General features: G+C 41.6%; 1 protein-coding gene across 3 annotated transcripts in view; it reads left to right on the top strand.

The window, feature by feature from the left end:
- The first annotated feature begins 522 nt into the window (after positions 1 to 522).
- EPHA6 (EPH receptor A6) overlaps positions 523 to 19,300 on the top strand; it is a 357,034-nt gene continuing 338,256 nt past the window's right edge. For all 3 annotated transcript variants that reach the window (XM_038766398.1, XM_038766397.1, XM_038766400.1), the window contains exon 1: positions 523 to 625. Coding sequence is in view for 2 of the 3 variants with exons in the window: in XM_038766397.1 (XP_038622325.1) it covers positions 535 to 625 (91 nt within the window). In the remaining variant the exon portion in view is untranslated. The remainder of the gene's footprint in view (positions 626 to 19,300) is intronic.

Genomic DNA, 19,300 nt, shown 5'->3' with positions numbered 1-19,300 from the left:
AAAGAGGGATTGAGGCTAGACTCACGCCTCTGGAAAAAAGAGGGATTGAGGCTAGACTCGCGCCTCGGGAAAGTCCCTGCGGCGGCAAGAAGGGGGGATTGAGGCTAGACTCGCTCTTCTGAAAAGTTCCGGCGGCGGCAAGAAAGAAGGATTGAGGCTAGACTCGCGCACCGGCGGCGGCAAGAAAGAAGGATCGAGGCTAGACCCGCGCTTCGGGGACGTTCCTGCAGCGGCGGCAAGCATGAGGGATTGAGGCTAGACTCACGCCTCGGGAAGGTTCCAGCGGCGGCAATAAGAGGGACTGCGGCTAGACTCGCGCCGCGGGAAGCCTTCCCCGGGCTGGGTTCGTCGTGCGCACGCGCGGCGTTGCGCGGCCTTGCGCGCTGCTCCGCGCCGCTGCTGCGCAGGCGCGGGGCCGGGCTGGACCCTCGTGCCGCCGGCCAAGTGGAGGAGGAGGAGGAGGAGGACGGCGGCGACGACGACGACGACAAAGAGCCTCCTCCCCTTCCTCCTCCTCCAGGCCTTGGGGCCGCCATGGGGAGCTGCCAGGCGCGGAGATTGCGCGTGCATTTGGGCCTCCTGCTGCCGCCCCTGTGGGCCGCCCTGGCCGCAGCCACCAACCAAGGTAAATGCATGCATTCGTCCATCCTCCTGTAATAATAATAATATTAATAATAATTAATAATAATAATGGGAAGCAGCGTGGCTCAGTGGAAAGAGCCCGGGCTTTGGAGTCGGAGGTCATGGGTTCGAATCCCGACTCCCCCACATGGCTGACCTTGGGCAAGTCACCTAACTTGTCTGAGCCTCAGTTACCTCATCTGGAAAATGGGGATTAAGACTGGGAACCCCACATGGGACAACCTGATCACTTAGTATCCCCCCCCCCCCCCCGGCGCTTAGAACAGTGCTTTGCACATAGTGAGCGCTTAACAAATGCCAACATTATTATTGTTATTAATAATCATGATGGCATTTGGTAAGCGCTTACTATGTGCAAAGCGCTGTTCTAGGCGCTGGGAGGGAGTACAAGGTAATAATAATAATAATGACGGTATTTGTTAAGCGCTTACTATGTGCAAAGCACTGTTCTAGGCGCTGGGAGAGAGTACAAGATAATAATAATAATAATAATGACAGTATTAAGCGCTTACTATGTGCAAAGCACTGTTCTAAGCGCTAGGGAGGTGACGGTGATTAGGTTGTCCCACAGGTGGCTAGTAAGTGCACAAACGCCATCATTAACGCTAGAGCCCCCTCCTTCCTCTCCCCCTCCTCCCCCTCTCCATCCCCACAGTCTTACCTCCTTCCCTTCCCCACAGCACCTGTATATATGTATATATGTTTGCACATATTTATTACTCTATTTATTTTACTTGTATATATCTATTCTATTTATTTTATTTTGTTAGTATGTTTGGTTTTGTTCTCTGTCTCCCCCTTTTAGACTGTGAGCCCGCTGTTGGGTAGGGACTGTCTCTATATGTTGCCAACTTGGACTTCCCAAGCGCTTAGTACAGTGCTGTGCACACGGTAAGCGCTCAATAAATACGATTGATTGATTGATTAATTAGATGATGATGATGGTATTTGTTAAGCGCTTACTATGTGCAAAGCACTGTTCTAAGCGCTGGGGAAGATACAAGGTTATCAGGTTGGCCCACATGGGGCTCACAGTCTTAGTCCCCATTTTGCAGATGAGGGAACTGAGGCCCAGAGAAGTTAAGTGACTTGCCCAAAGTCACACAGCTGACAAGTGGCAGAGCTGGGATTCGAACCCATGACCTCTGACTCCAAAGCCCATGATCTTTCCACTAAGCCACAGCTGCTTTTCACCGTCGTCAAGACTGTGAGCCCACTGTTGGGTAGGGACCGTCTCTATATGTTGCCAATTTGTACTTCCCAAGCGCTTAGTACAGTGCTCTGCGCACAGTAAGCGCTCAATAAGCATTATTGATTGATAATAAAACCACTAACAACTTCTAACACTTCAATATTAACACTGCCGTACAAAATGCCACATTAATAGCTACCTAGTGTTGTCCCACGGGTGGGGGGGGCCCCAGTCTTCACCCCCCTCCTAGACTGTGAGCCCACTGTTGAGTAGGGACTGTCTCTATATGTTGTCAGCTTGTACTTCCCAAGCGCTTAGTACAGTGCTCTGCACACATTAAGCGCTTAATAAATACAATTGAATGAATCCCCATATTCGTAATTCATAAATCCATCCATTCAGCCATATTAATGCAGTGCTTAATAATAACAACGACACTTATAATAATAATGTTGGTGTTTGTTAAGCGCTTATGATTTGCCAAGCACTGTTCCAAATGGTGGGGTGGTTATAGGGTGATCAGGTGGGCCCACAGCTGAGGGAACTGAGGCCCAGAGAAGTGACTAGTCCAAAGTCCCACAGCTGACAGTTGGCGGGGTTGGAATTTGAACCCATGACCTCTGATTCCCAAGCCCAGGCACTTTCCATTGAGTTACACCGCTTCTCTAATCCGTTCATTCGTATTTATTGAGCACTCAGTGTGTTCAAAGCACTGTTCTAGACTGTGAGCCCGCTGTTGGGTAGGGACCGTCTCTATGTGTTGCCGACTTGTACTTCCCAAGCGCTTAGTACAGTGCTCTGCACACAGTAAGTGCTCAATAAATACGATTGAATGAATGAATGCTCGAAGCGCTGGGGAGGATACAAGGTGATCAGGTGATCATTTGACAAATGAGGGAAGTGATTTGCCTAAAGTCACACAGCAGAGACAAGGTAATCAAGGTTGTCCCACGTGGGAGCTCACAGTCTTCATCCCCATTTGACAGATGAGATCACTCAGGCCCAGTGAAGTGACTCGCCCAAAGTCACACAGCTGACAGTTGGCGGAGTCGGGATTTGAACCCATGACCTCTGACTCCCAAGCCCGTGCTCTTTCCATTGAGCTACGCTGCTTCTCTAATCCATTCAATCGTATTTATTGAATGCTTACTGTATGCAGAGCACTGTACTAAGCGCTTGGGAAGTACATGTCGACAACATATAGAGACGGTCTCTACCCAACAACGGGCTCCAAGTCTAGAAGGGGGAGACGGACAAAAAAACCAAACATGTAGACAGGGATCAAAATCGTCAGAACAAATAGAATTAAAGCTCAATGCCCATCATTAACAAAATAAATAGAATAGTAAGCATGTACAAGTAAAATAAAGAATAATAAATCATTCATAAATAAATTCATAATTTATAATGATATTGATAATATCCACAACGATCCATAATATCATAATATTCATAATTCAATCCATTCAATCATAATAATGCAGCGCTTAATAATAACAATGGCACTTATAATAATAATGATATTTGTTCAGGGCTTACTATTTGCCAAGCACTGTTCCAAGTGCTGGGAAGGTTACAAGGTTTTATGGATGAGGGAACTGAGGCACAGAGAAGTGAAGTGACTTGCCCAGAGTCACACAGTGGACAAGCGGCATAAACTGGGATTTGAACCCATGGCCTCTGACTCTCCAACCTAGGCTCTTGCCGCTGTGCCACACTGCTTCTCATACTAAGCGCTTGGAAAGTAGAGAAGCAGCAATGGCTTAGTGGAAAGACCCCGGGCTGGGGAGTTAGAGGTCGTAGGTTCCAATTCCACCTCCACCACTTGTCAGCTGGGTGACCTTGGTCAAGTCACTTCTCTGCCTCAGTTACCTCACCTGTAAAATGGGGATTAAGACTGTGAGCCCCATGTGGGATAACCTGATAACCTTGGATCTATCCCAGCATTTAGAACAGTGCTTGGCACATAGTAAGTGCTTAACAAATACCAACATTATTATTAATTATTATTACAATTCTCCAGGGGGGCGGGGGGGCTGGAGGAGGGACAGGACAGGATGGACTGGGAACCCCACGTGGGACAACCTGATGACCTTGTCTGTACCCCAGCGCTTAGTACAGTGCTGGGCACATAGTAAGCGCTTAACAAAGACCAACATGATGATTATTCCCTGCGGTCCCCCGGCTTTGCGGAGGGCGGGGGAGGGCCCGGTCTTGAGAAGCAGCGTGGCTCAGTGGAAAGAGCGCCGGCTTGGGAGTCGGAGGTCGTGGGTTCGAATCCTGACTCTGCCCCGTGTCAGCTGGGTGACCTTGGGCCAGTCACTTCTCTGTGCCTCAGTTACCTCATCTGTAAAATGGGGATTGAGACTGTGAGCCCCACGTGGGACAACCTGATCACCTTGTATCCCCCCAGCGCTTAAAATGGTGCTTGGCACATAGTAAGCGCTTAACAAATACCGTCATTATTATTTCTAGGCTGTGAGCCCACTGTTGGGTAGGGACCGTCTCTATATGTTGCCAACTTGTACTTCCCAAGCGCTTATTATAGTGCTCTGCACACAGTAAGGGCTCAATAAATGATTGAGTGAATGAATGAATGAGCCCGTTTTTGGGTAGGGACCATCTCTATATAGGTGTTGCCAATTTGTACTTCCCAAACGCTTAGTACAGTGCTCTGCACACAGCGCTCAATGAATATGAATGAATGCTTGGCACATAGTAAGCCCTTAACAAATACCATCAATATTGTTATTTCCCGCATTGAGGTTCAGGTGCAAACTCAGACTTAAGAGTCATCAGTTGCCTGCTTCTATTCAAATGAATGTCTTGAAATCTTGGACTGAACAAGGGCAGTATCATTGCATAGATATCATGTTGGCCAAAGGAATCTACGTTTCAATTAAACATATATCAATTAGTATCAAAGTATTGACTTAATTTATATTGGTTGCAACATCTGAATCGTATCTGATTCCTTAAATGATCATATCAAGAATTGAAGTTCATGCTATTTATCACGAGAGCATGTCCTGTCAGAAAATTAAGAGGTTCAGGGAAAGCATCAAAACTCAAGTTCTTTTACTCAAATTATATGTGAGTGAGATTTGTTGAGTATTTTTCATGTTAACCTATGTTATGTGCTTTAAACATGACAAATATTCACAAGGCAATTATTGATCTTTAGGCTGTGAACATTCTACGGAGTTGGTATTCTGTGTAGTGACCCCTGCAGAAAAGTATACTTTCTATATAAATATAATATATATATATATATCTGCCTTCATTTTACATATATGCACACATAAAAATGAAGGCAGACATATTCTGAAGCACATACTAGAAAAGTGCTGAATATACGGATAAGGACATTAACTTATTACATGTTCCTTTGCTATCACTGCTTCAATTTAAGGAAAGCAAATGAAAATTTTCCAAGATTCTGTTAGGATAAAGATTCTTGAATGCCTGAAATGTATGGCGAATGGATTATTTTCAAGTTTGGAAGAAAACTTGTCTCCATTAATAAATTGTCTGAAAATTGTAGACAGCCTGATTCCGGAAAGACCTTCACAAGGTCTTTCATTTTCTCCATTGAATTTTAAAACGACCTCCAAAACCTTTAGATTGGAACTAATAAAGTGCGCTTAAAATGTCATCTTAGTGGCCTAAAAACTGTGTTGCCAGGTGCAGAAATGAACTTGCTGATAAATTGTCACTATTATTATTGCCAAACTTTGACTCCCCAGTATTTTGGATCATTATGAAGGTCATTAGATTTGGCCTTGATCTTGTTGTCAAATGTGGAACTTTGAAATGAATACACCAACACCATCATATTTTTAATTAAGTGGTCAAAAACATTCTGACCTAGCTTTGCATAAAGAGCTAAAGTATAGAGTATTTATTTCACTCTTCAGAGAGCTATAAAAATAATCATTAATATTCACTGATGCGATCAATGCCAAATTCCAAGGAGAAAATTTCTCTTTTGCAATAATTTCACTCATTTTAAGAACTTCAGAAAGCAGCAGGCATGAAGATTCTAGTTGGAAACTCCTTGATATTCTTTTTTAGAAAGAAAGACACAGTTTTATGTACCTCTACCTTCCAGACATGGACAAAAATACAATTGAAACATTATTTTTTTTTATGTCCTGGCGAATCTTACTGTCTTTCACTCAGTGTCTCAATGCCTCCAAACCAGAAATCGTTGGATGTCGTTTTTTTTCCTTTAGTAGTGGGACAGACTGAAATGATGATATTGACAGAGGAGTGAACATCCTCATTCATTTTAACATACTGGTAACTTCAAAGCAGTCTTGTCAGGGCTAAGGGCTAAATTTGATTGTTGGAAGGAGCTGTACTTATATCTCAATCATCTGCGGGTCTGAGAACTATAAGGGCAGCATAAATCAATTTGCCTTTTGCTTATAGTAGTACAGACCTCTTTGAACCCCATGTGAGTGTATCAGAGGCTTCCAGATGTGTTGGTCTAACAAAGTGGATATATGATTCACATTCACTGGGCTCTGTTTAAACCCCTAATGGATTGAGTGTTTGTGCTATTTAATCAAAAATAGTTATCCTCTGTTATCCTCCTTTTAGTTATCCTCTAAGTTAAAATGACCTGTTCTTGTGCTGGGCCCTCCGATAGAGTTTTCAAAACAGACAGATTTTGCTTGGAGATTTAGCAACTCCATGTGTGTAAATTAGTTCGGTCAACTGTTAAACTGCCTTAGACCCTAAAAATGCTGTTAGGTGTTACTCCAGTGTGACAAATAGTGTGGCGTGGCCTTAAAGAGTTAATACATCTCTTAAAATTGCTAACACATCCAGGTGGTGACCCTAAGCAGGATTAAGGGCCTAAATTAGAGCTCTCTGAGGATCTCGGTTCAAGGGCCATTTGTCCAGATCTAGTACTTTTCTTGATTTATAGGCTTGGAAGAAGCGCAGAGAGGTATTCATGGATAGCATGAGTGGGAAACATTTCAAAAGATGATGCCAAATGAATTTTATATGATAGGGAAAAATGGATGACACTGTAGAATATATTCTTTGCGTGTGACCGATTTCTCTTGGAGACTACTCATTCCCTGGCAATGCTAAAGTGTTCCTAGTAGTAGATGTAATTCAGATCCATGTTATACCATTCCCCACCTGTGAGAAAATCAGTTAAGAAGAAGGATTGAAGAGTATAGGAAGCGTTCTTATTTTAAGGAATTATCCAGTTCTGTAATCTTATTTAAAAAGATGCTATAGAAAATTAAGTATGCTACAGGAAATCCTCTTGTATTTCTTCAATAAAATGTATTTATCAGCAAAACCTGTAAGAATATGTAATTTTTTAAAAAATGAAGTAGCCTAGATGTTCCCTCATTACCGTGTATTAGCAGATATTAGACGGTAAAATCACATGGTAGAGATTTTTTTCATAAGGCCAGCTTTGTTAATCTCATAAGGGTATGGTTTTTGGTTTTTCAAAGCACCAAATGGATAGTTCTTTACGTGTTAAGGCCTTTTTAATAAAGACAAGGTCAGTATGGAGGCCAAGATTTAAAATTTGTCCTTTATAAATATGGATGGAAAATTTCTCAGAACATTCACACATTTAGTGCCTGTCATAGTCTAGAATCCTCCTTATATGGCCAACTGTCTATATTACTATGGTTCCACACCTCAGAAGCAGCAGTAAAACTGGGCATCTCTGGCGCTCTTACTAAACTTAGCTTTTAGCACTCTTAGTACAGTGCTGTGCACACAGTACACACTCAATAAATATGACTAGTCATAACCTAGAAGGGCTTTCTTTGTCTTGCAGAACGTAGGCATGCAGAAGCTTTGCTTAACATCTTTAGGGAATTCAGCATCACACATTTTAAATAAACAGTTATCATTTTCATCATTGCTCCTTTGAAGATAGTTTCTTGCTGTTCCAAGTCACAACAGTGGACTGTGGAGGTGGTACTTTGTCATCATTATTAGTATTATTATTACCCTTCAGCTCTCTCACTTTGTGATTTCTTTACTTGTTTGAACCAAGGTGGTCCTAGTAGGTTAGAGTGGCAACTATGTAATTAGTTAATGTAACAGCCTGGTTGCTGGTTGATTAAACCACATTCTAAGGTTAGCGATTATTGCATGTGCTTGTGTGCATTTATGCAGGACTTTATCCAGTACTTTTGGTGAGTGTGCAAAGTATCTGTTGAGTTAGGTGAGAGAGAAGTACCCCTAAAGAGGATAAGTAAAAAGCAGACAGGCTATGTTTCCTATTTTGCTGTTTCCCCCGTCATTGCCAAGGAATTAAGCCCAAAGGGGCATGCCCATGCTATATTTTTGTGGACATCTAAACACCCAGTTGGAAATTAACCAGTTGAAAACAAATTAGTTGATAGAAACAAAGCAAGTGAATTGGTCCTTTCCCACCAAAATATTCCCTTTTGAGAGAACTTCAATAGAGGAATTTTTTTAGGAATGTACAATTCATGGAAAATGGGAAAACTCAGTAGGTGTTCAATTTTTTTTAAACCTGCACTTATGCCCCATTATCTCCATTTAAAAAAAAACAACATTAACATTGTCAAAAATCCTTGGTCTGTACCTGGAGTGTGCTTTTCCCTCACATCTATTCACAGGGGTCCCTTCACTTGTCTTCTGATTTATTTTCAATGGGTTAATTTCCTTGGGTGGTAGATGCCCTGAACAAAAATGGAAAAGATCATCTGTTTATGTTCAGTGTCCTCCTTTAGCGACTCCAAGTATGTCTTGCTTTCTCTGTGTGCTGAATAAGGAAGTAATTGCTTGGATCTAGACCCCTGCATAGAAAAACCCACATGAACACTCTCCAGATGGATTTTCCCGGCAGTCTGGTGGCTCAGTCTGGCCCATTGTACACCTGTCTTCTCCTTTGCCAGGGTTTTTCTGGGGATCTCTACCTGGGGACATCTCTAGGGAAAAAAGAAAGTGGGGGTTGGGTGTTGGGGTTGGACTGAGGGGAGGGAGAAGGTTATTTTGGCAATAGTTGACACTGCAGAGAACAACTGGGAGGAGAAAGGGATGGCTGTTCCTTCCTCAGTCCCACAACAAACATAGCAGCCCCTATACAGCTTGGAGCCGTTTCCTGTACAATTTAAAACTCTGAGGAGACTTAGATGATTACTTTTTATTTTTGGAATTTGTTAGCTTTGATAATAAATCCTAATTACTATAACATAGTGATTGTTTTATTGCTTAAAGAAGTGGTGCACCATGATCCCTTTTTTATGTAACATTTGCTGACATTAAGTTTTTGAGCACCGTAATACCAGAAAAAAAAACGATCTTTACTGACCTACTTCAGTTGTTTAGTTTAGCTTGGTATATTGTATAAGGAATAAGGACCCCAGAGTTAAAAAGATACATCATTAACTATATGAGGAAGAAATGGGGATCACTTTCAAGATCAGTGATTTTTGCTGCTTGCCCAGTGGGTCACTGGACATGGCATGCCAGCTGCAGATTAAAGAGAAGCGGTCCTCTCAAGGGTTCACATATAGTATGATCAAAAGAAAGGGGGCACTTCTTTATGCAGGACTCTAATGATCTGGAAACTTAGGGGAAACCTCTGGGTGTTTGGATTTTATAAACTAAGAAAGGCCAAAGGCTTTACTGCAGGTGTGTGCATCTACCTACCTACCTCTATCAGGTGTAATCTATTATCATCATCATCAATTGTATTTATTGAGCGCTTACTATGTGCAGAGCACTGTACTAAGCGCTTGGGAAGTACAAATTGGCAACATATAGAGACAGTCCCTACCCAACAGTGGGCTCACAGTCTAAAAGGGGGAGACACCTGGGTGGTGCAGCCTGGCATGTTGTTCCAGTGGAATGCTTTAATAGGGCCTTTCTCTTTCATGGTCAGCCTCTGTCCTAGCTATCTAGTAGCGGGAATCATGAGTCTAGAAAGAGTGAATGTGCTTTCTGCTCTCTGAACCCATGCTCTCAGAGACACATAATCCTTCGTGCCGGGGGTAGTCTGTCTTTGCATAATGAGTGCTGGAGAGCATCATAGCTGCAGACACCTGGTAGAGAGCTATAACTGTGTAGCTCTGCCAGGAAGCCAGCATCTTGTTTTCATTCCTCTCAGCATTAGCCTAGGGAAAACTGGAGAAGGGGAAAGATGGGCGTTGTGGGAGGCTTCTCTCTCAGTTTATCAACCCTTCTGCACAGGAGAATGCAAACCCCAATATTTCAAAAAATATGTATACATAAAAATAAATAGCTTTTTGTTACATTGTTTTGCTTTAAATTTCTGAAATACCTCTCATCACCTAATCCTGTTCTTTCTTAATTCTACAATACCTTTTTTTTTTCCTAAGTAAAGTCCTGGAAGCTTGGCACTGTTGGTTTTTAAAAATAAACAAAACTGAAAAATTTATATTAATAACCACTTTCTGCTACATCGTCTGTCTTATCTTTGAGGAAAGTGCCCCAAGAAATATATGGTGATTGAAATTTGTGCCACAGATGGATATTTTAAAAACAAAAATGAAAATCAATAATGGATTAGGCTTGATTCGATGTTGACATTTAGCTTTGTTCATCTTGAATGTCAAAATACATTGAAAACTGGCATTCTCTGTACTAAGTTAAAGTACTGGTTATATTTTCATTCCTAATATATCATGGTACATTTTCTCCACAATAGTAAGATGGTTATTTGCTTTTGAATCCACTATTTGAGGTAGTGGTAGAGGTAGCAGTATTCATTAAGCACCAATTATTGTGTGCAAAGAAATGTACTAAGTATTGGGCAAAAATATACTTGGGAGAAATAGATTTGGTCCCTGTCCCTGGTGTCTAATGTTGACTGGTGGGAAGGATTAGCAACAAATGCATAAATTAGGTTGAAATGATTAAAAACACAAAAACGACATAAAGGAAAAGGATATTACATTCAAGAATGGTATGTTCTGTGCCTAAAGGAGCAAAATTTCAGGCAACTCACAGCACAGACATAGTCAAACACACAGTAACAACTTTCCTGATGTAAAAATTAAGAAGGCCAACTGTCAATATTTCCCAACACTTCTCAAGGTGGAGCAGGGGCAGATGGAAGTTTTCCATGGTATGGGAGCTGAGCAGCTTTTTTCCTGGGCTTCAGCTCGGTGGGTGGATAGGTGGTGTAGGAACTAGTTAGAGCTCCTACTGCCAGTGCTTCTTCACCCTTATTGGTCTTGGTGCCGAGGTGATGGAAAATCCTGTTGATTTGGGTCTGGACAGCTTCTGTCCTAAGCTACAGGCTGGGCAGGTAGTCCAGCGCTAGATGAAAGGGTTTTCTTAATGATTGGAAAAAAAATTCATGCCATTGGGTTGCTTTTCTTCTCCATAACTACCTTGCTACTTTTTAACCGGGCCCATTTGGACAGTTTGAAAGGACACAGCATCTAACACTGTGTACATAGGGGCTGAGAATAGGGATAAAATATATGTCCTACAAGTGAGTATTTGGGTTGATGTGACTGGGTTACTACCCGGAGGAGAGATTTTTGAAGAGGGGGAGAGCTGTTTCCTGGCAGAGTTTGGGGTGGAGGGAGGTACAGATCAGACAAACAGCATAATCAAAGGTAGCATAATCAGTTAGAAGTAGCAGAGTCAAGATGGAAGTACACTAAGATGAAGTTGGGAGAATTGAAGGGTATGAGCAGGAGAATAGTAGGTGAAGAGAGGATGAGAATCTCCACCAGTTTTATTTAAGCCATTGGTGAGGTTTTGCTTGATGGAATGGGAGAGTCACTGGAGGTTTTTGAGGAGTGGAGAGCTCTGTGCTGAGCAGCATTCCAAGAAGATAATTGGTGCAGTACTCTTTAGCATAGGCTGGAGAGAATCTGGAAGCAGAGAGAGAAAGTGAGAATGCATATAGAGAATTCCCTTTAAAGTGGTTCATTTTGGCTAGTCTTTCAAAAGTGGTGCTTTGAACTGGGGTTTGCATGTGTTACCCCATACCAGATGGTGATGTCGTGGTTCCTTTCTCTTTTGCAGATTATTTGTTCTTGCTGTTGGAAGGATATCTTAGACCCTGTCTGGATAATATGTGGTATAGTACACAAGTACCTCAGTCTGTAATGTCTGTAATATTTCCATTTTCAGACGTCTTGTATGTGGTTCTGATGCCATGCATTTTATCGATTACTCAGTCTGCTACTGTGGTTTACCAACTGCCCACAGTTACGCCACATCCTCTGAATATTTACTTCTCTGCTTCTTTATGATTATTTCTTTTGACCTTCTCATTTCTACCTCTCAGCTCCATAACAGAATAAAAGACAGTTCAGCATTAAACTCTGCCAATGCTGGGTAAGCGTTTTAGTGTTAAAAAGTTGTTATTCCATTCCCTGAATAGAAGTACACAATTTCTATTTGACTTCTATCCAGTCGTTTCTTTTCCTTCACAAATTAGCATTCCCTCCCACAGATACATTGAAGTCTCCCACGATGGACAGCTTTTCAGGTATAGACACAACAGGAGGGGATTTATTTAAACCGTAATAGAACTTTCTCCTCATTGGTTTCCGTCATAGCGATAGACTATGTTCTGATAATAGCATCAGAGTGCTTATGTTTTGGAGGCATAAGATCATTAGATTTCAGTAATGCCTCCGACAAGTTTGGAAATCTTGAGTCAAGCGATTGTTCATGTGAGCCCTCAGGGACTTTAAGATCTCTCCAGTTGGAACTGTGTCTGGCACTTGTTTCTCTGAAATATCCATCAGGATTCTTGTTTCATTCACTGAGTCAATGCTCCTTCCATGTAGCCCTCCACCTCCTTGGACAACTCTTGCTCTCAGGTCCCCCGATGGCCATGCACCCTTGCTTGGAGAGGGAAAATGGAGAGTGTCTGTTTACTCTGTTGTACCCTCCCAAGAGCTTAGTATGGTGCCCTGCGCACAATAGGCACTCAATAAATTCCATTGGTTTGACTGTTATACTGCCTTTTTTATTAATTTTATATTTTATATCCACCAAGCTAGCTCTCTTCCTCCCTTCAAGGCCCTGCTGAGAGCTCACCTCCTCCAGGAGGCCTTCCCAGACTGAGCCCCTTCTTTCCTCTCCCCCTCGTCCCCCTCTCCATCCCCCCGTCTTACCTCCTTCCCTTCCCCGCAGCACCTGTATATATGTATATATGGTTGTACATATTTATTACTCTATTTATTTATTTATTTATTTTACTTGTACATTTCTATCCTACTTATTTTATTTTGTTGGTATGTTTGGTTCTGTTCTCTGTCTCCCCCTTTTAGACTGTGAGCCCACTGTTGGGTAGGGACTGTCTCTATGTGATGCCAATTTGTACTTCCCAAGCACTTAGTACAGTGCTCTGCACATAGTAAGCGCTCAATAAATACGATTGATTGATTGATTGATTTGGTATACTTGTGTACACTCCCCAGTGCTTAATATAGTGCTCTGTACAAAGTAAACACTCAATACCATTGCTTGATTAATTTCTATTCAGTTTTCTTCTCCGCTTTTGTCACGTTGCTTTCTATTCCATCATCACTTTGCCAGTAGCCTAGCGGTTCTTCATTCCTTTCTTTTTTCCCTCCTCACTGCCACTTATCAATCTATACCTGATGACATGGAGCTTGGTTATTTCAAACTATCAAATGGTAGTACTTCTGCAGAAACATACAAGTTAACATGGAGAAAGGACTCAAAATGGCCTTTTGCATTCAATAAAAGTGAATAGACCAGGATTTACCCCTCTCTCAAACTGGCCTTTTGAATTCAATAAAAGTGAATAGACCAGGATTTACCCCTCTAGCTTCATTGCTCTTAGCACCATCTTCTTTTTATTCAGTCTCTAGTCCATGCTTCTTTGTCTCTCTCTGTCATTCTTCCCACATTCCTTAAGTCCCAGGCCTTAATTGCCCAAGGTCAGCAGAATTCTGACAATCTTTGATAGCCTCTAGCAAATCAACATAGAAGTAGATTTATTGGAGATTAAAACCCAGTGTTCCTTCAGATATGACCACATTTCATTGGGAGCTAAATACATTTATATTTAATTTATCTCCTTTTTAATTTTTGTTTTTTTAAAAACTATGCATTTAAACATTTCTTTGATTATTGAAGCTTTTAGCATTCTAGTTATATGGTTCCTTTAAGAAGGAATAAGATCTGTGGGCAAACTGCTCATTAATTGTGATTTGGAGCCTATTTGATTATTGATTGGTAGCCAAAGATTACTTTACTAGATGAGATTTAAAGACTTCACCCATTGACACCCAAGATGCAAAAACTCACTGGTGGAAATGGATACTCTAGAGCCAGTTGTTGACATTGCACTATTATTCCAATTTCAATTTTATATAATTGAGAAGGTACAGCAATGTATTCCCTGCAATTTTGTTGAGGTCCAGCATTGTTTGTCAACTCCTTATGCAGCATCAGACAGAAACTCCTTACCATCAGCTTTAAGACAGTGAATCAGCTCTCCTTACCTTACCTCGCTGACTTCCTATTACAACCCAGCCAGCACACTTCATTGCTTAATGCCAACCTACTTAATGTACTTAGATCTAGTCTATTTTACCAACTGCCGCTTGCCTGCCTCATCCCTTTGGCCTGAAACTCCTTTCCCCTTCATATAAGTCAGTCCATTACTTGCCCCAAGAGGCCTTCCCCAACCAAAGCCTCACTTTCCCTATTTCCTTTCCATTCTGCATCATCTGTTCACTTGTATCTGTACCCTTAAGCCCTAGGAATGATGATGGCATTTTTTAAGCGCTTACTATGTGCCAAGCACTGTTCTAAGCACTGGGGAGGTTACAAGGTGATCAGGTTGTCCCACAGGGGGCTCACAGTCTTCATCCCCATTTTACAGATGAGGGAACTGAGGCCCAGGGAAGTTAAGTGACTTGCCCAAAGTCACACAGCTGACAACTGGTGGAGCCGGGATTTGAACTCATGACCTCTGACTCCAAAGCTCAGGCTCTTTCCACTGAGCTGCTAGGAACTCACCCTAAGCCCCATAGCACTTCTGTACAGTGCTTGGCACATAGTAAGTGCTTAACGAATGCCATCATTATTACTATAAGCATAATGTATTTACTCTTTCCCCCTCTAGACTGTAAGCTCCTTGTGGGAAGGGACATTGTCTACCTACTCTGTAGTACTGTACCCTCCCAGGCACGTTGTTCAGTGCTTTTGCACAGTAAGCACTCAAATAATATTGATGGATTGATAGATTCTACTGAACTCATGAACTATTAGTACAGTGCTCTCTTCAGGCAGTATGTGCTCAAGAAATACTATTGATTAATGGGTCACTGCTCCTGAGGAGCTCACAACCCATTTTCTGCCCTCCTGAGGATTAGGAAAATGACAGTTTATGGAACTGTAAAATTGTCCACAAGTACATCAATATTTGTTACCATCGTATGTAGTAATTTTACCCCATAGAGTAAGAGGAGGATTAAAGATGAAATTTCAAGGTAAATTTGAAAGTCAATTTTCAGATAGTAAAATTCATTGTAGGACTCCGGTAAAGTAATCTTAGAGACATAAAATGGATTTACTCTAGAAATGAAAACTTGGTGTAAATGTTGTTGGTAATCTACAGCCAGTTACAACGTGTGAAGTTTTATTTAATTTGTTAATTAAATCCATTTTCCTTTTTTGTGGTTTCTCCACTTCAAGTTTTTATAGAGCAACCATTAGGGTGTCCTGCTGTTGCTCATAACTGTCACATGTACTACCTCGTAAAGGTGTGAGGATAATAGCAGTGTTGCCTAGTGGCTAGTGGGAGTCATAAGGATCTGGGTTCTAATCCTGGCTCGGCCACTTGTCTGCTGTGTGACCTTGGGCAAGTCTATTCACTGCTCTGTGCCTCAGTCACCTCATCTGTTAAATGGGAATTAAGACTGTGAACCCCTTGTGGGACAAGGACTGTGTCTAACCCGATTAACTTGTAACTATCCCAAGTGCTTAGTACAGTGCCTGAAATAAAGTAAATGCTTAAAAAATACCATTAAAAAGTGTACTTCATGATACATCAAGGAACATATCACGGAAGTTTCCTGGGTTATACTTCAGATTTGTTTGTCTTGGTAGAGGCAATCAAAAATGGGCTGAAAGGTTTTTTTTTTCCCCTCTTTTGGACTTTTTGTGCTTAGCTATTTAAACCCAGCTTCCTTTTACTCATTTTAATTTTAAATAATTTTGCCAGGACAGAACTGACATGAAACATATGCAAATTATTCATACCAATGACAGTGTAATAACAGTATATTGAGTTAAATATAATAGGAATGGAGTTTTTCAGAGCCCACAGTTATTAGTGTGCCATTCAGTTCATTCATTCAATCGTATTTATTGAGCACTTACTGTGTACAGAGCACTGTATTAAGCACTTGGAAAGTACAGTTCGGCAATTTCAGTTGACAGCCGGAGCCTAGCATCTATAAAATGGTCTTTCTGTGGAGGCCAAGTGGTTTGATATTGAAATTATAAATGAAGAGCACTTGTACTTCCAAAGCGCTTAGTACAGTGCTCTGCACACAGTAAGCACTCAATAAATACGATTGAATGAATGAATATAAAACATGACCTAAGTCAGGAAAAGAGGACTACAAAAGCAAAAAAAAATTGACTTGCAACAGAATGCAGGTATTCAAGAAAAGGAAGCGTCTAAATGCCGAAGGTGGCAATACCATCCTAAGCCCCTGTGGAGTGGAAGCAGCTTCTACATCCCAGCCTGCACCCTCCGCTCCTCTGGTGCTAACCTTCTCATTGTGCCTCTGTCTCTCCTATCCTGCCGTCGACCCCTGGCCCAAGTCCTACCTCTGGCCTGGAATGCTCTCCCTCCTCAAATCCACAAAACAATAACTCTTCCCCCCCTTCAAAGCCCTACTGAAGACTCACCTCCTCCAAGAGGCCTTCCCAGACTAAGCCTCCCTTTTCCTTAGCTTCCCTCCCTTCTGCGTCATGTTGACTCGCTCCCTTTTTCCTTCCTCCCTTCTCCCCACCCACAGCACTTATATATACATACATATATATATACACACATGTATCTAATTTTATTTATACTGATGCCTGTTTACTTGTTTTGATGTCTGTCTCCCCCTTTCCAAACTGTAAGCCTGGTATGGGCAGGGATTGTCTCTTTATTGCTGAATTGTACTTTTCCAAGCGCTTAATACAGTGCTCTGCACACAGTAAGCGCTTAGTAAATATGATTGAATGACTGAATGAGTATGCCTTATGCTTATATTATACTTTCTCAAGGGCTTAATATAGCATGTTGCACCCAGTGGATGCTCAGTAAATTCCTTTCATCTTTCTGAAGCTCCTGAAATTTTGTAGTGCTGGTACATTAATAGATTTTAGCTCAGTGGTTTCAAAAATCAATATGGATTAAAATGCTGGCAGATTCAGAACAGAAGCTGGTTGGTCTCCAAAGTTTAAAATTTCTTTTCTAATTTACCTGGGGCACACATTCTACTCCACTATATAGATGTGTAAAGAGAGAGAGAGAGAGATCAGTGACATTTACTGATTGCTTACTGTGTGCAAAACACTGTACTTAGTGTTTGGAAGAATACAGTCCTCTAGATGGTAAGGTTGCTGTGGCCAGGGAATGTATCTGATATATTGTTCTCCCCCAAGCACTTAGTACAATGCTCTGCTCACAGTAAGTGCTCAGTAAATATCATTGATTCATACAACAGAGTTGGTAGACATGTTCCCTGTCCAGGAGCTAAAGTAAATGATGGATATTCATGGAAGTGCTGTAGGGCTGAGGGTGGAGTGTTGAAGGAGTATATATCCAAGTGTATAGGCAATACAGAAGGGAAAGGGAGCAGGGAAAATGAGGACTTGGGTAAGTGTTCTTGGAGGAAATGTGAATTTTTTAATAGGGCTTTGAAGTGGGAAGAGTAGTGGTATGTAATGAGGGGGAGGGAGTTCCAGACCAAAGAGAGGACATGGGCAAGGAATCAGCAGTGGAATAGATGAGATCTAGGTACAGAGAGTAAGTTGGTGTTGGACAGTGAGATAATATAACAGGAATGTCTCCTGGAGGAGGTGACCTTTGAGAAGAATATTATAAAGGGGAAGCCTGTGCTTTAGGGAAACTGGGAGGGAAGGCCATTCAGGCAGTATCAAAAGCAATTGATCAGAAGCAGGAGTACTCAGAATGAAAGGGGACTATGAGGTTTGCTTAGAAGAAGTAAAGATCAGAAACTGGGAAGCAGTGTCAATCATGGATTTTTGACTCAGCTTCTTGGTGTATTTATCTTGCTGTAGTCTATTTGTAGTCAGCAACCCTCTCTCCTAAATGCCTCATTCCTGGCTGGTCTCCATTGCTTCCAACGGCTGCTCTACTGTAGCGTTAGAGACTATATCTTTAAAACAAGTATTTAACTTCCCTCACTCTCAAAATCAATCAGTAATATTTACTGAGTAATGATAATGATGGTGATGGTATTTGTTAAGTGCTTACTATGTGCCAAGCACTGTTCTAAGCACTGGGGTAGATACAAAGTAATCAGGTTGTCTCCGTAGGGCTCATAGTCTTAATCCCCATTTAGCAGATGAGGTAACCGAGGCACAGAGAAGTTAAGTGACTTGCCCAAAGTCACACAGCTGACAAGCACATAGTAAGCGCTTAACAAATACCATCATTATTATTAAGTGGCGGAGCTGGGATTAGAACCCATGACCTCTGACTCTCAAGCCCATGGTCTCTACACTAAGCCACGCTGGTTCTCTACTGAGTATTGTTTAACAGAGCAAGCACTGGACTAAACCCACAGGAGAATAAAATTAAGATGAAGACAATCCCTGCCTTTGTGGGAGACAGACATAAAAATGTTACAGAAAGGAGAATAAAGAATAGAAAGGTGAATAGATTTGTGCCTAAGTAGTAAAGAGTGTAAATAGACGTTTACAAAATTGCTATTAGTAGCTGTGAGTGCAAAAATGCTGTGTAACTTGGGAGGGTGTGCCTTGAGGAGAAGAAGCCCTGATGAAGTGAAAACTTTTTCAGAGAATAGGGATACTGAAAAGAAAAGGGCCATGAGCCAGAAGGTAAGATGTTGGAAGACGTGACAGAGAAAGGGATATTAGTAATAACGTGGAGTCTCGTGATTGGTCCAGAGAGTCAAGGGATGACCTTTTTGAGGTGTGTGATCCAGAATAAGTTGTTCACTTAGGTGGTGTTTTGTTGTTTCCTTCACTTCGGATAGCCTGTCTTTGAAAATTCATTCTTAATTTCATTTTCAAGTTATTTCTTATGCTTTTAAACCTGCCTCAGTATTAACTGCAGTTAAACTATTTTATGTGTGAAGGGTGTCACCTAATTTATTTTATGTGAGGCAGGCCTTTCTTTGTTCCTAACTCTTTGTTCTCATATTTAAAATGGTCTTGGACTTATGTCCCTAGTGATCCTTTAGAATTGTACGAACCCTAATGAGGTCCCATTGT

The sequence above is a fragment of the Tachyglossus aculeatus genome, chromosome 24 (genome assembly GCF_015852505.1).
Source record: "Tachyglossus aculeatus isolate mTacAcu1 chromosome 24, mTacAcu1.pri, whole genome shotgun sequence".
In the NCBI taxonomy this organism is placed as follows: domain Eukaryota; kingdom Metazoa; phylum Chordata; class Mammalia; order Monotremata; family Tachyglossidae; genus Tachyglossus; species Tachyglossus aculeatus.
The sequence above is the reverse complement of the archived record's forward strand: the minus strand, read 5'-3'. Positions and strand labels throughout refer to the sequence as shown.